Genomic DNA, 17,480 nt, shown 5'->3' with positions numbered 1-17,480 from the left:
CACAACGTTCACTTTATTGTGAGTCTCGAGGCTTTGCTTCAAGGAAAGCTTGTGGACGTGGGGTTTATGATATTTATTTCCTTTTTATTATTTATGATATTTTTAGGTTTTTTGTCAAGATATCCAATAATTATGTGACAAAACATGATTGTATTAGGATAAAATATTTATGATATTTTTGGGTTTTTTATCCTAATAATTATATTAGGATAAATTTGTCAATAAAATTATCATTTCAAAGTGGACGGGAAAAATAAGACATTGGGATGAGATTAGTAGCACTCATACTAAAATTCAAATGGCATTTTTCTTTAGAGATATGTGTCAGCTTACCCCCTGTACTTATATAAAGTTGTCAATTTTCCTTTGAACTCCTCTAAACTTTTATAATTAGCCAATTTCCCTCATGAAATTTGGCTTTAGTCAATTACCCCATAAAATTTTATAAATAGCCAATTCCCCCTGGCGTTAGGTTTTAAATTTTTCATCCAATTTTCATCCGTCCAATTTTCCATTCGTTTTGTCCACACAGCTGTTATGAGTTGTTTGCGTGATCAAAATGAATGAAATTTTTTGAAATTTATCGTCAGTTAGAAAATTGGTTATTTATAAAAATTCATGGGGTAATCGGTTAAAATTAAAATTCAAGAGAGAAATTGACTAATTATAAAAATTAAGTGAGTAATGGATTAAAATTAAAATTCAATAAGTAAATTGACAACTCTGTACAAATTGAGTAGACAAATCGATGTATGCATTTTTCTTAACTAAGGGAAGGATTTATCCCTTCCATTTAAGAAAAAAATAAAAATAAAAATCTGAACATAATATTCGTAACGGAAGAAGAGAGAAGAATCCAAAAAAGCTGGTAACGTGTTTGAGTATCGAAAACCAGGACGTACGCGTGGGGTTTCGAAACCCTCTTCGACCGCCACCGAGTCACCGAACCTCTTTTCCTTTCGTCATCTAAAGGGAAAACTCCCACCCTATATAAACATCCAATTTCGTAATTTCATACAAAACCGAGGGCCGCAGAATATCAAAAACACCAAATCACAAAAACCAGGGTCTTTTTTTAGAAAACTAAAAGCGTCGAAACGACACTTCTTAAACCTCCGGAGTTTCTTTCTTTTGGTAATTGGCAAATAACTAAATATATATATACACACACACAGATATATTGTATGGGTGTTTATATATATATGTACCCTTTTTCTTGATTGTTCTGCTTATCATCGGATCTGCCTGGCCAAAAATTCACAGACCTCCATATCGAAAAGCCTCAGAATTTGTAATTTTTGCTTCGTTTTATCATTTTTTTAATTGTTTTGTTTTTCTGATTGGACTCACAGAATCTGTGGTGGTATTCATTTCTGGGATTCTTGGGTTGCTGTGGTTTTTGAGTAATGAGTTGGAGAAGGAAACAAGGTGACACTCATCCTCCACACAATCCATGGACTAAACTGCAGAACAGAAGGCCACAGCACCACCAAGGCATGTTTTCTAATTTCTATTTTTTTTTTTTAATTTTCTTGGAATTTTGAGCTGTTGCATGAGCCGTAGGCTGTAATTCTTGTGAAAGATTGTATCTTTGAGGTGGGTTTTTGGTTTAGGAAATTGGGTTCTCTTTTGATTTCCATATCATTGGCTCTGTCTGTTCTTTATAATATTTGTGCTTTTTTGTTGAGCCATTGATGAATGAGGTAATGATTTGCTGGTTTTGATGGGGAAAATCTTAATTGAGTAGGAAAGTAATTGAGATATAATCTGTAAGTGAGGTTTGTAACCAAGTTTGGGTTTAAAAAATGAGGTTTTAAATATTAAACAACAAGGAAATCTAATGTTTCTCTGTAAATTGAAAATAAAGTGGGACCAAAGAGAAACTAATGTCTTTCCTCTGTTTCTCCCCAGATTTACTATCCAAACCAGTGTCCATATGTTTTCTCCTTAAATTACTCACAAGTCTTAATCAGATCATAATCAGGATGTCTTCTAAAATCTATGGAACGGCGTAAAGTTTACCAAAGAAAAATTTCTGCTGGATTACTTGTACTATGAAAATTTTATTTTCCAATCTAAACATGAGGAGCAATTGTGATTTAGGTAATCCCCCTTCTCAAACGTTAGGCTAACCTTTTTTCACTCAGTTAAAGCATGTGTAAGTTTGTTAACAGTTTCAGAACAAAGACACTTCCTGCTGAGGCTCTTAACGTTTTTTTGTACTGCTTATTTTTGTTATGAGGTTAGTTTTGTTTAGAGTAAGATGTTGTTCTGACAATGATGCAAGCTGTGGCTTTTTATGGCAGAAGTTTTATGCTGAAAATGTAGAGGTGTTCGAGTCATGGTTTAGTTGTTAATTTTCTAAGTAGATTTTATTCCAAGGGCTAGGGTTTTTGGTGAGGTTTGTGTTTTGTTACTGGTTTTAGTTAGCATGTGTGCATGGGATAGTGCAGCCTCTATATTTGAATTGCAAAAGTTTTAAATTGGAGGTACTCCCGGCCTTAATGAGAGTAGCGACACTAGGGTTTGCGAAGTGGTTTGTGCTGATTCGGTTAGTTTAGCTGTTAAGGTTAGCATGAAAGTTTTGAATTGGAGGTATTTCTGGCTTTAATGAGAATAATGACACTAGGGTTTGGAAAGTGGTTCTTGCTGATTCAGTCAAGGGTAATGTGAGCATGAAAGGTTTAAATTGGAGGTATTCGCGGTTTTAATGAGAATAATGACACTAGGATGTGGAAGGCGGTTCTCGCTGACTTGGTTAGTGTAGCCGTTAAGGTCAATGTGAGAGTAAAAGTTTTAAATTGGAGGTATTCCCTGCTTTAATGAGAATAACGACACTAGGGTGTGGAATGTGGTTCTTGCTAATTTGGTTAGTGTCGCTGTTAACACCTGAGAGTAAAGTTTTAAATTTGAGGTATTCCCGGCTTTAATGAGAATAACGACACTAGGGTTGGAAATTGGTTCTGCTGATTCGGTTAGTTTAGCTGTTAAAGTTAATGTGAGATGGATATATTGTAAATTGAAAAACGACAAATTGTGAAACTGCTATCAAAATCGGGAACAACCAGAAACCTGTCATTATTGGTGTTGGGTTTTTTTTTTTTTTTTTTTTTTTTTTCTAAATCTACTTGTAGCACCACTTTTCAAGGTTGTATCATATTTCCATCTCGGTGATCTGGCATTGTATCTTCTTCTAAGTTGCATCATTGTTCCATCTCTGATGATTTATTGCATCTTTTTCCCCTTTCAGGAAGTTCTTGTTTGTCTAGATTTTTTAACTGTTATCCAAATGTAGTATATTTGTATGTTCATGATGATTGAATTGACAGTTCTCTTCTGTTTGCTTCGCAGATAGTTGGCAATTAGGTGTGCCTTACTGGGAAAAGCAATTCTGTTTGATTGTTGGCTCAGTTCCATGGCGGAAGGTCGTAGAAACAAACAAGTATATGTATCTCTATGAAAGCATCATTCAATGGAATGATTCTGCTAATTTGGAGACATTCAACAATGAGAAATACCGCTTTTGGGCAGCAATTAACGGCGTGCCTTGTAACATATCATTGCCAGATCCTGACATTTATATTGATGACATAGATTGGAATTCAAGCATTGATCCTGAACTGATTTTGGACTTGGAAAGGGAACCTGAACCCAACGATGATGAGAACCAAGATAAGGGTGTCACTCTTGTTAATCCTCTCCTTTTAGATCAGTCATTTGCGTGCACTGGATGGGGCGATGCTGAAGAGGACTTCAAAACTAAAGAGCATCTTGCAAACTGGGGCTGTGGATGGGACAATGCTGAGGACTTCAAAAATAAAGAAAATCCTGCAAACTGGGATTGTGGATGGGGTGATGCCGAGGAAGACTTCAAAAAGAAAAAAAATCCTGCAAACTGGGATTGTGGATGGAATGCAGATAATAAAGAAAATCCGTGGGGACCTGATTCTGCCCAGACTCAGAGCAAAGCAGCTGGAGGAGGATGGGACGACAGTTGGAACGGAAGAGCTGGTGGAGCTTCATGGGGAAATTCAGATGGAAATGGCAGGAAGAAAGATGGTGGTAGTTGGTACAACTCAAAGCATAACACCTCTGGATATCAAGGTGACTACCACCATAAACGCGGAGGGTGGAGGAACAAAGGGTGGGGCAACGGTGGGAGAAGGAACACCAGAGTTCATGTTGGTTACGAGAACCTGGCGTGAGGCGGTAAAACTCAGAAGTGTAAACCAAATCTCGAGACTCGAATGGGTGGGGAAACCAGTTTTGCATGTGTCTCGGGTAAGTGATGTGTATTGTAGTTTATGTTTTTCGTCGTCTTTGGCTGTTTAGGGCAGAGTATATAACAGTGGGGTAGTATAAATGTGAAGTGAAATCGGCGAGGTCGTACCAATTTTATTAATTCAGTTTGTATGTGTAGCATTTGTGCAATGTATACATGTAATAAAAAGGTCGCCTGAGATATTGTGGCAGGCCAGCCCAGCCCCTGAAAACTGGTTGGGAGAGTGCCTGTATATCGAAGGCGATATATGTTTGTTGATTGTCACTGCGAGTGTAAAATGAAATCAGAATATCAGAGTGCAGAGGCAGTCTGTTTTTGGCTTATATTTTCTTGATTTCTTTTGTTGGTTAGTGTTCACTGTTCACAGAGCGGAATAATGACTTATGTGGATCGGGTTCACTATCCTCGTGAGACCAATATTGTCATGCCGTGTGGTCCACTATGGATTTCCAATCTAATAATATCATGCTGCATGTGTTTATATGTGTCATAATATTATTGGACGAGTGTACCACATGCTGGGAAAATAAATTTGGTACGGTCAAAATTGTTTGGTTGATTGATGGAGGCGGATGAGCCCTTTTGGTGATGTCTGCGCCCTTGATCATCTCAAGATTCTGCAGGAAAAAAAAAGAAGAAAAAGGAAAATTAACACATGCACAAAAACAAAGGGAGACTTTTGTTTGGGAAAATTGACTGATGGAGACGGAGAAGGCTTTTTTTTTCCCCCAACTTCTTTTCCGTATTCGTTTTACTATTTTGCCCTCAGTTCGTGCTGCTGTTGCGAATTGTCAAAGTAGGAATAACACTCGATATTATCAAAACTCCCCAGCCAAAATTATATTAGTAAAGCAGAAATAATTAAGAATAATTTTTTTTAACAGACGATATTATCTATTTTAAAAAGAGATAAGGGAAGAAATGAGATTATCAATAATATGTTTCAAATTTACTTTTGACGAGAATCGAACGTTTTTTACGTACGAGTGAATATAGGAGTATTAAGTGTCAAATGACTAAAATTAATGTAGACCATGGCTTTATATACAGAGAAGAGATTATTATTTTTATTTTTATAGAAGAAAAAGGCAGACAACGGGAGTTCTCTTTGTCATATTGTACACCAAATGTTCGTTTATACGTCTCACTGAGAAAAAACGAGAAAGAGAAAGTAATTCCTTGTGAGGTATTCAGATTACTACGGAGGAGGAGAAATCTCTATCAACTGTCGTGGACGCATCTGTTGCAGCACCCCCACTTGCTCCACTCCGCGCTCCTGTACTCAGACCGCCACCACAAAATGGGGAAGCGAGGACGAGCACAATCTACTCGGATGATTCCGACTCGGAGCAGCCTCCACGACCCACCGGCGTCGTCTCGGGTGGGGAGTACGACACATCGGTAGAGAGCAGGGTGGTGAGAGAGCGGCAGGAGAAAGCATTGCAGGAGCTACTAATGAAGCGCCATGCTTCTGCTCTTGCTGTTCCCACCAACGACATGGCCGTGAGGGCTCGGCTTCGGCGGCTCGGCGAACCCATTACTCTCTTTGGGGAGAGAGAGATGGAAAGGCGAGACAGGTTGAGGATGATCATGGCGAGGCTTGATTCCCAAGGGGAGTTGGAGAGGTTGTTGAAAGTTCATGAGGAGGAGGAGGTTGCGGCTTCTTCTGCTGCATTGGAGGATGGTGATGATCAAATTGTTCAGTACCCTTTTTACACTGAAGGGTCCAAAGCTTTGTTGAATGCTAGGATTGACATTGCCAAGTACTCCATTAGGAGGGCAGCCTTGCGGCTCGAACGGGCTCGAAGGAAGAAGGATGACCCAGATGAGGATATGGATGCAGAGTTGGACTTGGTTTTGGAGCAGGCAAAAAGCTTGGAACTTGATTGCAGTGAGATTGGGGATGATAGGCCACTTTCAGGTTGTTCTTTCTCACACGATAGCCAACTGCTTGCCACTTGGTGTATGTATCTCCTTGCCTCTCTTTTATGTCTAAATTGCAAATTTAATTGATTGCTAAGTTAAACAGTTCGTGGTTTATTTCCTGCTATTTGATTTTCGATGACTATAGCCATCTTGGGTTGAGAGATAAACTTGTCAGTACCAGTGAAGAAAGTGTCATCCTTTTTGTATCAAAATGCCATTGCTAACTCGGTTCTCATAGGAGGGTGGCCATGATTTGTTTGTTTTATTAGGGTGATAGATTTTGCGAGACTACTATTGCATGTACAAGAGGTTGATTTTGAGAGACTACTATTGCATGTACAAGAGGTTGAATTGATTTTTCTTGTTGTTTTGCTTTTGTCAGTGCTATAAGTGGAGTTGCCAAGTTGTGAAGCATGCCTGATACAAAGAAGGTTGCCACTTTCAAGGGACACATGGAGCGGCTGACTGATGTTCAGTTTTCTCCTGTCCATAACCTCTTAGCAACTGCCTCTGCTGACCGGACAGCAAGGTTGTGGAACACCGAAGGAACTCAGCTGGTGACATATAAGGGCCATTTGGACCATCTGGCACGAATTGCCTTCCATCCATCAGGAAAGTACTTGGGTACAACTAGCTTTGACCAGACATGGAGGTTATGGGATGTAGAAACTGGTGAAGAGTTGCTTCTTCAAGAGGGTCACAGTAGGAGTGTCTATGGGATAGACTTCCATCCTGATGGATCATTGGTGGGATCCTCTGGACTGGATGCACTGACTCATGTTTGGGACCTCCGTAATGGTAGAAGTATTCTTGCCTTGGAAGGCCATGTCAAGATAGTGAGACACTAATTTTTCTCTAGTGTTATCTAAGGGCTATTAGTTATAGTTTTTTATTGTTCATGATTCATTCATGTATTTGGCTATCTTTCAGGTTCTTGCACTCAGTTTCTCAGCAAATGGCTATTATTTAGCCACTGGGGGCGAAGACAATACTTGCAGGATACGGGATTTACGAAAAAGAAATCCATATACACCATTCCAGCACATTCCAATCTCATATCACAGGTCAAGTTTGAGCCTCAAGAGGCATATTTCCTTGTAACTGCTTCATATGATTTGACAGCAAAGGTATACCTTTTTTGAGAACCTGGATTTCTGAATTGATACGAGTTGTAGTTATTAATTGTTATCACTATTTTGTTGGTTTCATGTCTTGACTATGAAATATTTCATCTTTGCCAGATATGGTCGGCCCAGGATTTTAAGCCTGTCAAAATGCTTTCTGGACATGAAGAAAAAGTTCCATCTTTGGATATTTCAGGAGTTAAGTTTCCTCGTCCAAGTTATGCAAATTTTTTTCATTATTATTTCTTGTTTCACCAACCTAAGGTATGCATGGACTTTATTCATAAAAAGTATGGATGGATTTTTTGGGTGTATGACTGTATCATGGCATAAGTCTACTAATCCGTAATTAGAATGAGTGGATTTTTGTGTAATAAGAAATTGATGGGTGGAACGAAGTGGGGCAGGCAGAGCTGTGAACATATCTCACCTTTTGATATGTGTTATCATGTACACCTTTCAATATGTGCTGTATGCATATGTTTCATAGAGGCACTCTTACATTTTTTACCCCTCCCCAACTTTGCACTATACTAGATCATACTTTTCTTTTTTTTGACTTAGTCAAGGGTATCCCAAAGGCTTCCTAGGCCCAAGGACTAGATCATACTTATTCCTCCCTTATATAGTTAGTTCAGACGTTCATCTGTGTACAACTGCAATCCAACCTTGTCATCGTGTTTTGATATCACCAAGTTAGCTCATTTTTATGGACTAACTGTAGAGACCCCTGTCAAAATAAAGTGATAAGTTGTAGTTAATTATGTTGAGTCCTTGAAGGTTTGCTGTGGTCAGTTTGCACTTAGTTTAGAATTTCAAACAGTAAAGTCTCACCCGGATATTTTTAAGTCAGTACTCGAAACTCCAAAACCTCAACAATTGTTAGTGCAACCCTACCAGCTGCTCATTAAAGCTGTTACCTTAGGAGGTATTGCATCATATTTTGCATTGTTTTTCTGGGGTCATACGTGGGATTTCTAGTCAGAGCTTCACAAGTAATCATATTTATTTAAAATAATTGTTCGGAATGATTTGTTCTCAAAGAATGTTTTTAATTGCATGATGTTGTAACTAATGAGGCAATGGTCATATAGATTAGAAAAATTTCGAACAATAATAAATTAGAAGACTCACACACACAGACAACTACAAGATTTACACAAAAACACTTCAAAAGCTCATTTGGAGAAATAACCCTCATCTATCCACTATTCATACTTTAATTGATTCTTAGTTGTGAAATTCTTTTGGTGCCCTTCACCCGCTACAAAGTCAGCCCGGGTATTTTTACCACAAGTATTGAGCTTGAAGTGTTTTTCTCTAAAGTGTAATGCTTTCAAGGGTTTCTAAGGGGCCCTGAGAACAATCGTATCTTGAGCTAGTGGCGCTGTTTGATCTACAGAGTCTGAAATTACATTTTTTATTTAACGGGTTTAGGATATGAACATGTGCACTGCCTTGTGATCCTAGCTTATGAAAGCAAACAAACTTTTGTCTGTTGCAGCTCAAGACAACTTATTAACCTGCAAATGCTCCTCCACTTAACCCCTTACCCCTTTTATCTTCCCGTTCTCTATTTTTATTTCTCTCTGTGACACTGTTTTTGGAAATACTTAAACACTGTAGTTCGTTATGATATATGAATATCTCTGTGCCACTTAGCCATTTGAATTCTGTCTCGTAGACCCTGTAACTGCACCTACAGTTCTGTTTTTTTTTCTTTTTTTTTTTTCCTTCTTGATTTTCTTACCTTCTTGGGTTTTGTTTGGAATTAACTAGTTTCTAAAAGCTCTTATTGACCTGCTTCTGCTTTTTAATAATTTCTTAAATAAGAGTACCTTTTTAACCCACTCGGGTACGTTTTGGGTTGACTAGTTATCTAATTGTTGTGCTGGAAAGCTAGTTTCTGGATTAATTTCCGAACTAATGTTGTTGATAGCAGACGGGCATCAAATTGCTTCACTTGACCGAACTATGAAACTGTGGTCCAGCAGTAGCAATGAGAAGGATCAGGCAATGGATGTGGATTACAGTACAAGTTAGAAGGATCAGGCAATGGATGTGGATTCCAGTACAAATTACAAAGATCAGGCAATGGATGTGAATTAGGACCTGCTCAGTTCTAGATAGACTTTCGAAAGATAAAGGGTTGGCGGGTTACTTGGGGATACATGGATTATAGTGAGAGTTCCAAGCTAAAACTTCTGTACAATGCTTCTTGTACTGTCTTCAGACAGAACCCTGGCTAACTGGCAGATATTGGTGTTCAACTTTATTTTTAATTGTGCAGGAACCCATTTGAAAGAGGGTTTTGTTCGAGTCAAAATCCTCCCTGATCTTATACATTGCCTTCGATTACGCGATTGTTATGTAACGTTGAAGGCTTGATTGTTCGGTATGCCTATTGTTTCCTTGATGTCTCCCTATTACAGGCTTACAGATTAATTCCTTCTGTTTTAGCTGAACTCATAAAACATTGGTGTGTCTTATGGTTTCCTGTGTTTTTCGTGAAATTTTTATCGGCGCTAGGCTAGTTTTGGACATGGATGTAAAGCTTTCCTTTCGTTCAAACAATCACTACAAGCTGCAGACAACAGTGCATGCGACCCGCATCACCGATAATCTTTTTACGAATAAACTTCGAGTAAAGTTTGATTTTCTCATCCTGAACTTCAAGTGCCAAAAATACAAATTTTGTATGTCTAAATTTAACATTCCTCGTCTTTGTTTAAGATACTATAAACAAATATAAGTTGGAATCAACCATCTTAAGGATGTCAAAACTTCAAACTAGTCATTTGTATTTTAATCAAAAGATGTTCTCTCTAGCATCCCTGCCATCAACCCGCCTGCAGGACATGATACGGTACAACATGCTTCCACCCCCGGTAATCAAATGCGCGTGTTTATAAGATTAGCCCGAAGTTACTTTCATCTTTTCCACCTCATTTGTACCAGCCAGCAAGAAAATACCTCAGCAGGAAACAGAAGCAGCATGCCATAGCCTGTTGCATGAAGGCGTTCAACAAATGAGAAACTTACAAATAACGCTGTTAAAAAGCAAGTATGCATGTGAACCCAAAGAGAAGAAACAAAATTGGTGATCAAGACCACCCCAGCCAACAAAACACGACAAAAGCATGGAGAAAACAACCAACTCAACGGAGCTCGTAAAGGACCTAAGACCAACTAGAAAGTAGCCACCTTTCGCTCGAATGAAATTCCTCCAAACTCTGGGAAACTGAAGCCCAGAGAACAGATTAAAACTGAACTCTAACCCAAAGAACCTCCAAACAGTCACGGTTTGGATCGTCAAACACAAAGAATATCTTAACAGGTTTCTGGAATGCATCCGAGCTACAGAACAGAGATCGTGGGTTGCAAATGTTGAATAGCACAACAATACTACAAAGAATATGCATTATCTTCTGACACCAGGCTAACTGTCCATAAGGTTCCACCTGGAGCCAAAAGCGACCAAAACCCCGTTTTGAAGAGATGAATGCATTTTGTTTAAAGCAATCTACCAAGACTTAAGCCACTGTGTGGGCTTCTTAGTAACTGATTCTCCAAATAAATCTGAGAAACATATTCACGGTATATTACAATGTTTAGTTGGGTATGTTGTAAACTTATACGGGTAGTTCAGCTGGATCAACTTGTAAGGGGACGCACTGACACGACATAATCATGATTCATGCCAACAGAATCACTTTGTTCCCAAAAATGGGAAACACTCATATGCACTGGAAGGATTAAAAGTAGTTCAGCTGGATCTTTCCTTTATTTGCCTAAAAATGCAATTATAGGCAAAAGTAACATGAATAATCACCTGGAAAACTAGAAGAGAGACGCAAAGTGACTTCTCTGTCATCCTGCCAAATCGTCTTAGAAAAAGGTTTACAACCGTCCCATCCTTTGTCCCAGTCAGCAGTCCAGTTTCAGGATCAAACCTGAAGTAAAAAGACACGTGAGATATTTAACAATCATTCCCATAAGATGCTTCCAGCGATTTCTAAACCGTCTGTTAAAATTTATACAAACTTACCTAGGCAGACGATGCCGAGGACATGGAACAATTCCAGCAAGCTGAAAAAACGAAACAGTATAAGATGCTTTACATGTCATGAATTTCAGATGACACGTGTGACTCTGTGTGTGTGTGTGTGTGTGTGTGAGAGAGAGAGAGAGAGAGAGTTGGGCCAAACCTGGGGCACTGACAAGAGAAAGTTCAATACTTGAGGTGCAAAGAAAATCAGGAGTGTTTCGCTGAAACAAAATTAGAAAGAAGAGTTTACCATCAGCGACTGTATGAGTATGCTAGATAGTAGTGGACAAAAAGTACGTATGAGGAAAGAAACAGCCTCGTTGCATAAGGTGTATATTGTTAATTTGTACTACACTCTGTGAGGTCAGCTCATGAGAATTATAATTTGACCCCTCATTCAATGCTAGTACTTAATACTTTTTCTGTTTAGCTAAAAGGTGGTCATGGTAAGATCCACATTTTTTTCTGATAAATGCATCTAAGTAGTACAGCTTAAGGTTTAGTTCTTAAACATCTTACTGTTTTTTTCGTCAAAAAACATCTTACTGTATTTCTCAGTCAAAAAACAGCTTACTGTTACGAGTAAACATCAGAGGAAAAATGACCTGTCTGATATGAGATTTTAAAGGTTAAGCAAAAGCAGAAACAACCATATTTGCATAAAAATAAAAATAAAAATTAGAGAATTATTAATTGAAACAAGAGAGCTGAATTTTGACCTTCCAGCTATGACACAGATTTGAAGTAAAAAAAAAAAAAGGAATTTACCCTAGTTCTTTTAGTGATGTATGATTGTGAGTTCCAGTTAGAAAATTAAGGACTTCCCATGGTAAGGCAAGCCACAATAAAATTATGCAAATTAAGGTCCACATATCATTTGTATTAATAATTCAATTGTGAAATTTAAAGATAATGGAGAACAAACCTAAAATGGCCTAAAATCCCAGCTACAGCCATCGTCATCCCTGCAAAATATGTGTAAGTATCTCCAACAAAAGCTGAAGAAGGATACCTATATTAAAGATAAAGGAAAATGTTAATGTCTGATGCAAGAAGAAAGCCATAAGCATAGGCAACTCAGTAAATAAATTCAACAAGCAGTGTCACCAGTTGTAAGAGAGCAATCCCAAAGAGGTGGCTAATAAGGGTTGGATAAGATATATAGAGAATGCATGTGCCATCTTATACTCCGAATCTGCAGATGCCCCGATTTGCATGATATTATGTATTAAAACCTGCGATCAGTCACATGTGTCATTTTCAAAATAGAGTTGAACTGCAACTGTTTCATAAGTCTGTATACTTACAGCAGCTGCAATAACAACCGTCTGCCCAACTTCAAGACCATTCAAGCCAGCATGAATATTTATGGAGTTTGTGCAGAAAACCGCCAAAAGTCCCATGTATAGTTTATAAATCCATCCTTCACATCAACGAGGAACATATTTATGAAAGGATAAGAATCCATTTGTTAATATACGAGTGTGGTAAATTTTTTGGATATGACTGCATATAAATGGATAATTTCAATTGCTACCTTGTTCTATGATAATTTTGTCTATTGTTTTCTCAAATTTGTATTGTGATATACAAATTTCAAACACAAAACAGAAATATGAAAGTTTCCCTATGCCTCTGTTTGCCAGTTGCATCCTAGTGACTCGGTTTGATGCTAATTTATAGTCAATATTCATGCCAGTGAATGATAATTATGATTGTTAAGATAAAATAAACTACATCACTTCCATTACATTTTAAAAAAGAATTATATAGAGTCAGATTAGATAAATAGAAAAACGCCAAGTCTTTTATATAGTAAATCATTTTCAAGACGAGTTGGCTATATAAGCAGAGAAATTAAAATTACAAAATGTACTAAGGGCATGTGATGAGTATCACTTGGACCAATGACATGAACTCTGTTCCTTGTCATCCATAAGTGCAAATGCTAATAATTGGTGTGATTCCTTGGAATTCACAATTGCTAAGTACGTGGTTACCTTCTAGGGCACACTTTTACATGCTCAATATTTAGAGATATACCACATAAATAAAGGATGTCTTTTCCATTTCCCCCAGCAATATAAACACTTTGAACAAATTATATCATTTACATTTTGCAAAACTGATGGCATCTCACTACATTTACATGAGGGAAAATTAAAGAACCAAATCTAGCATCCTAGTGGGGGTGTGTAACCAAGGGAGGGGGGAGGGGGGAGCGGGGGGGCGGCGGGGGTGGTGTGTATAACAATAGTAACTGTATTGGAGTTAGTAACTATATTGCGAGAATACCTAGGTCCAAAACCTCAAGCCCAGTATACGGAACAAGAGGCTTAGGTATGACAATAGTTGTATGTCCAGCATAGGCCATCAGCAGTGGTAGAGCTGCAATGGATGGCAGAACTAATTTCCTGTTCTTCACAATTACAAGAAAGCACACAGGAATAAAATATAGCATTAATCTGGAGAGCTGTATAAAATGCATTAAGTGGTATAAAATCTAGAATAGTGACCGGATACTCACACCCTCCAAGGTACATCAAGAACATCATCTACAAATCCAAGCAATACCATAAAGCATATGGATGCTAATGCTGCATTGTATTCGACAAGCCACTGCATGATTCACATATTTAACAATTTAGTCGTCCATCACCAAAACATACAGTCACAATTTGCAAACACAAAGTAAAATACAAGAAGCCTTCAAAGCTGATGTCACAAAATAAAGACCTCTCTCTCCCAGTGTTTCAAAAGCTGCCTCCTAAAGGTGTATTGCTTTTTGGTGAATTGTATGCTTTGTTGTGCCTTTGTCTGAAAGAGTTAGAGGCTTAAGCCTCACAAGCTTCTGGATTTCAAAGATTTTCCACTCCAACCCATTGCCTTACTATGTGGTTGCGGCAACAACCCAGAGGCTAGAGGAAGTTTCAGCACTTGTATGGTGTTCAGATGGGGTTGTCAGCTGTTCTGAGTCATTTTGCTCCAGCTCTTCCTCAGGCCATAAGGCAATGGCTAAGGACCAAATTTAAAACCCCATGTATTTAGGGTTTAATCAAAGCTAACTTTCCAAATTTGTCACATTAATATCCTTTTTCTTTCTCTTTTACTCTTCTTTCTAATTAAAAAAAAATAAAAAATCAGATAACTAAGAAAAACTCTTAACGTTAATTATTCTGAGATGCTATCTACCAGAACTGCCATATTTATAAATTCTTCCTAGGCCTCTAGTTGAGCCACCAGTGACATTCCCTCTAGAACACTTTTACATCACCAAACTAATGACTATCTCTACAATACTAAGCCTACTTCGATTGCACCATAACACCACCATTTACCAAAGGAGGCCTATTCCGGCAAGCATATAGAATGACGATGGTCTTAGTATGCACTCATATTTCTCTCCCTGCCCATTGGGTTCCTAAGAAGCAATAGTTCCTTCACTCACAACCTTAATTATGCAAATAACTACATTAAACAAGTAGACAAAGATACAGAACAAACAAAAATAAAACGTCTCATGTCACCAAGATCTATAAGTTTCATCTTCGAGCTACAGGCAATGGCAGAAGTAATAAGCTGAAATGAAATGTATGTTCCTGAGTTCAATGAAAGATAGCACCTTACATTTGAATCTGCAGTGAAGTTAAAATACTGAAACAAGATTCCCAAGACCAAGAAGACAATTCCAACAACAATACCCAGTGACTCAGGCCTGGAAAATACAAATGGAACCATAATTATCAAAATTAAAATACGTCCAGAGTATGAGGCATCAGATCAATATACATGACAATGTATTTGGAAAGTAAAAAAGGATCTTCTCCAATACACAATTCATATTTCCGGAACCAACCTTATGTCAATTAATCGCGAATCAAAAGGGAAAAACCAAATACAAAACTATGATGGCAATCACTGTGCACTCAATTGTCAAATATTTGGACTTTCATATTTAATTAAAGCCTTCATAACCAACAGTCTAAGCAATGAGCTCCAAAGATTCGAAAACACAAAACATTTGAGATGGATATTTAGAATGCAACATGCCGGATTCACTGCCCTGGCGAAATGCTTAAGGTAACAAACGTATACCCAATTCATGAATTCAACTAAAAACTAATTCTAGTACATACCCACCTCATAATTTCGATTACCCACTTCATAATTTCAACAAATGAATAATATAGCAAAAAAAATGGAAAAAATACTCACACTTTGACAGTACCCTGAGGGGTACCCTTCTTGTTAATATCGTAGCCAAAGAGGTTGCGCCGGAGAACATATCTGGAAGCGACGGGGATCATCTTAACGGTGACGAAGAACCCGGCAAGGCTGAGACCCGCATTGATGAGAATCGATTTGCGAAGCTCTTGTTCGATCTTGTAGTGGTAGAAGAGGAGGTAAAAGTATGGGACTGAGAAGAAGAGCACGAGCTTCAGAATTAGGCCTGACTTTGGTGGTGCAATCGGCGGCTCTGCTAATGTGGGTTCCTGGGGTTTGGTCCGTGCGGCGGTCTCGTTTGGTTTGGGTTGTGCCAACGACTCTGTTGAAGCTCGCTTTCGAGCTGCCATGGTTCTCTCTCTCCCCCCGATGATCTGAGTAATTTCTTTGCAGTCTTTTATTGAAAGTCTGCGTTTAGACCCGGCAAAATAATGACTCATGACTGTCCAGTTACGTTTCTTCACCCCGTCATTGCACCAGTAGTGCGCTGCCAACTCATCATTGTTACTAGACTCCTTCCATTCTCATCCACGTCATCATTTTGATGATGTTTTATTTTGGGTTAAATGTAATTTTAAGCCACATGGTTTGGGTTCGTTAACCTAACACGAAACGGTACGAGAACAACGGCTTTCGAGTTAACATGTTAACTAATCAAGTCCAAAGGGTAATTTCCACTCATTAAGAAAAAGTTTATTTTAGTAACTTTTAATTGCTAGAAAAACTTTACTACAATAGTCATAGGATTACTTCTTATATTGTCAATTGACTTTACGGTGGAACCTCAACTTTCTTCATTCTTTTTGTCACTTAGTACTATGGTCTAGTGATATTCTTCTTCACTTGTAAGTGAGACTAAGAGGTCTTAGGTTTGATTCTCGCCAAAGACAAATTTGAACCACATTATTACTAGCTCATTGTAAGGCTTAGTTCACCCTCCCACCTTATTAATGTAGATAATATCATTTATTCAAAAAATAACACTCAACAACGATCAACGATCAAGGGTGGTCAACTTTGGCCGCTTATTATGAATTTTTTTAAGGTAATTTGATTCTTCTTACAAAATACTAGAATACAATAAAATATTTACAATATTTAATTGACAAGTGTGAAAAATGTAAAAAAAATATGCAAATACTTGCGATTGTATTCTCTACATTTCAACGATAGTGCATCGTCGTTTGGATTTTTAACCCTCTGAACCCTCGTGAACATTGGTTTTAGTAGTTCAAAATAAATAAAAATTCATAATAATTAATGTACTATTTTAGGCCTATTTAACTAAACAATATAAAGAACAGAGAGAGAAAGGGTGCATCGTCAAGAAAGAGATGTGTGATTATGAGGTGTGAGTTATCTCACCCCATTGTGCTTTTATTTATGTAGGGAAGGTAAATTCCTTACCCCCAATAGGATTACAACTCTTATAGGATCCTTACCCCAATAGGATTACAACTCTTATAGGATAATATCAGAAAATTGTTATTAGCACTCTAAAAATCTTACTTTGCACTCCAAACTTTCTATAATTAAAAAGAAAAATACACTTACGAGGAGTGTAGAATGAGATTTTTGGAGTGCTAATAACAGTCTTTAATATCTAATCTAAGAGATATTATAGAATCCCACAAAGATATCCTAAGATATGATAGGATTTACATGATTACATTATTAATCTAATAGGACTACAATACTCATCCTTGAGTGTGTAAATACTCAAACAAAACATCGAATCAGATCTTCAATGGATGAAGTAGATCAGCTTATGAAGTCATCGACACAACGGGCAAATGCGAGTCTCAAATTAACGAAAGCATGCATTGGTAGTAGAACTCACAAACCTTGCTATGGTAAAACCCAAAGTAGGTGAAAA

The 17,480-nt window shown here is 37.8% G+C and overlaps 2 protein-coding genes and 1 pseudogene across 4 annotated transcripts; 2 read left to right on the top strand and 1 right to left on the bottom strand.

Moving 5' to 3' along the window:
* The first annotated feature begins 873 nt into the window (after positions 1-873).
* LOC137712166 (uncharacterized) lies at positions 874-4,605 on the top strand. 2 transcript variants are annotated; one of them, XM_088684807.1, is made up of 3 exons: positions 874-1,134; positions 1,353-1,494; positions 3,352-4,605. In XM_088684807.1, exons 2-3 carry the CDS (start codon positions 1,407-1,409, stop codon positions 4,203-4,205), a joined length of 942 nt encoding a protein of 313 aa, XP_088540933.1. In that variant the 5' UTR covers positions 874-1,134; positions 1,353-1,406; the 3' UTR covers positions 4,206-4,605. The 2 variants fall into 2 exon arrangements, with proteins under 2 accessions (XP_088540933.1, XP_088540932.1); XM_088684806.1 differs by lacking the exon at positions 874-1,134 and having other exon boundaries at positions 1,187-1,494.
* Positions 4,606-4,658: 53 nt separating this feature from the next.
* LOC137712167 (U4/U6 small nuclear ribonucleoprotein PRP4-like protein) lies at positions 4,659-9,513 on the top strand (annotated as a pseudogene). The gene is made up of 6 exons (XR_015955658.1): positions 4,659-4,689; positions 5,469-6,243; positions 6,591-7,044; positions 7,139-7,335; positions 7,450-7,543; positions 9,272-9,513. The product of XR_015955658.1 is annotated as a U4/U6 small nuclear ribonucleoprotein PRP4-like protein (transcript).
* Positions 9,514-9,917: 404 nt separating this feature from the next.
* Positions 9,918-16,071, bottom strand: LOC137712934 (uncharacterized). Its single transcript, XM_068452141.2, has 11 exons — positions 15,596-16,071; positions 15,008-15,095; positions 13,908-13,999; positions 13,676-13,794; positions 12,688-12,803; positions 12,488-12,615; positions 12,306-12,392; positions 11,541-11,601; positions 11,381-11,421; positions 11,165-11,285; positions 9,918-10,337 (listed from the first exon to the last, which is right to left on the bottom strand). Exons 1-11 carry the CDS (start codon positions 16,042-16,044, stop codon positions 10,278-10,280), a joined length of 1,362 nt encoding a protein of 453 aa, XP_068308242.2. The 5' UTR covers positions 16,045-16,071; the 3' UTR covers positions 9,918-10,277.
* Positions 16,072-17,480: the final 1,409 nt, after the last annotated feature.

The sequence above is a fragment of the Pyrus communis genome, chromosome 14 (assembly GCF_041283825.1).
Source record: "Pyrus communis isolate YQ-2024b chromosome 14, ASM4128382v1, whole genome shotgun sequence".
In the NCBI taxonomy this organism is placed as follows: Eukaryota; Viridiplantae; Streptophyta; class Magnoliopsida; order Rosales; family Rosaceae; genus Pyrus; species Pyrus communis.
The sequence above is the reverse complement of the archived record's forward strand: the minus strand, read 5'-3'. Positions and strand labels throughout refer to the sequence as shown.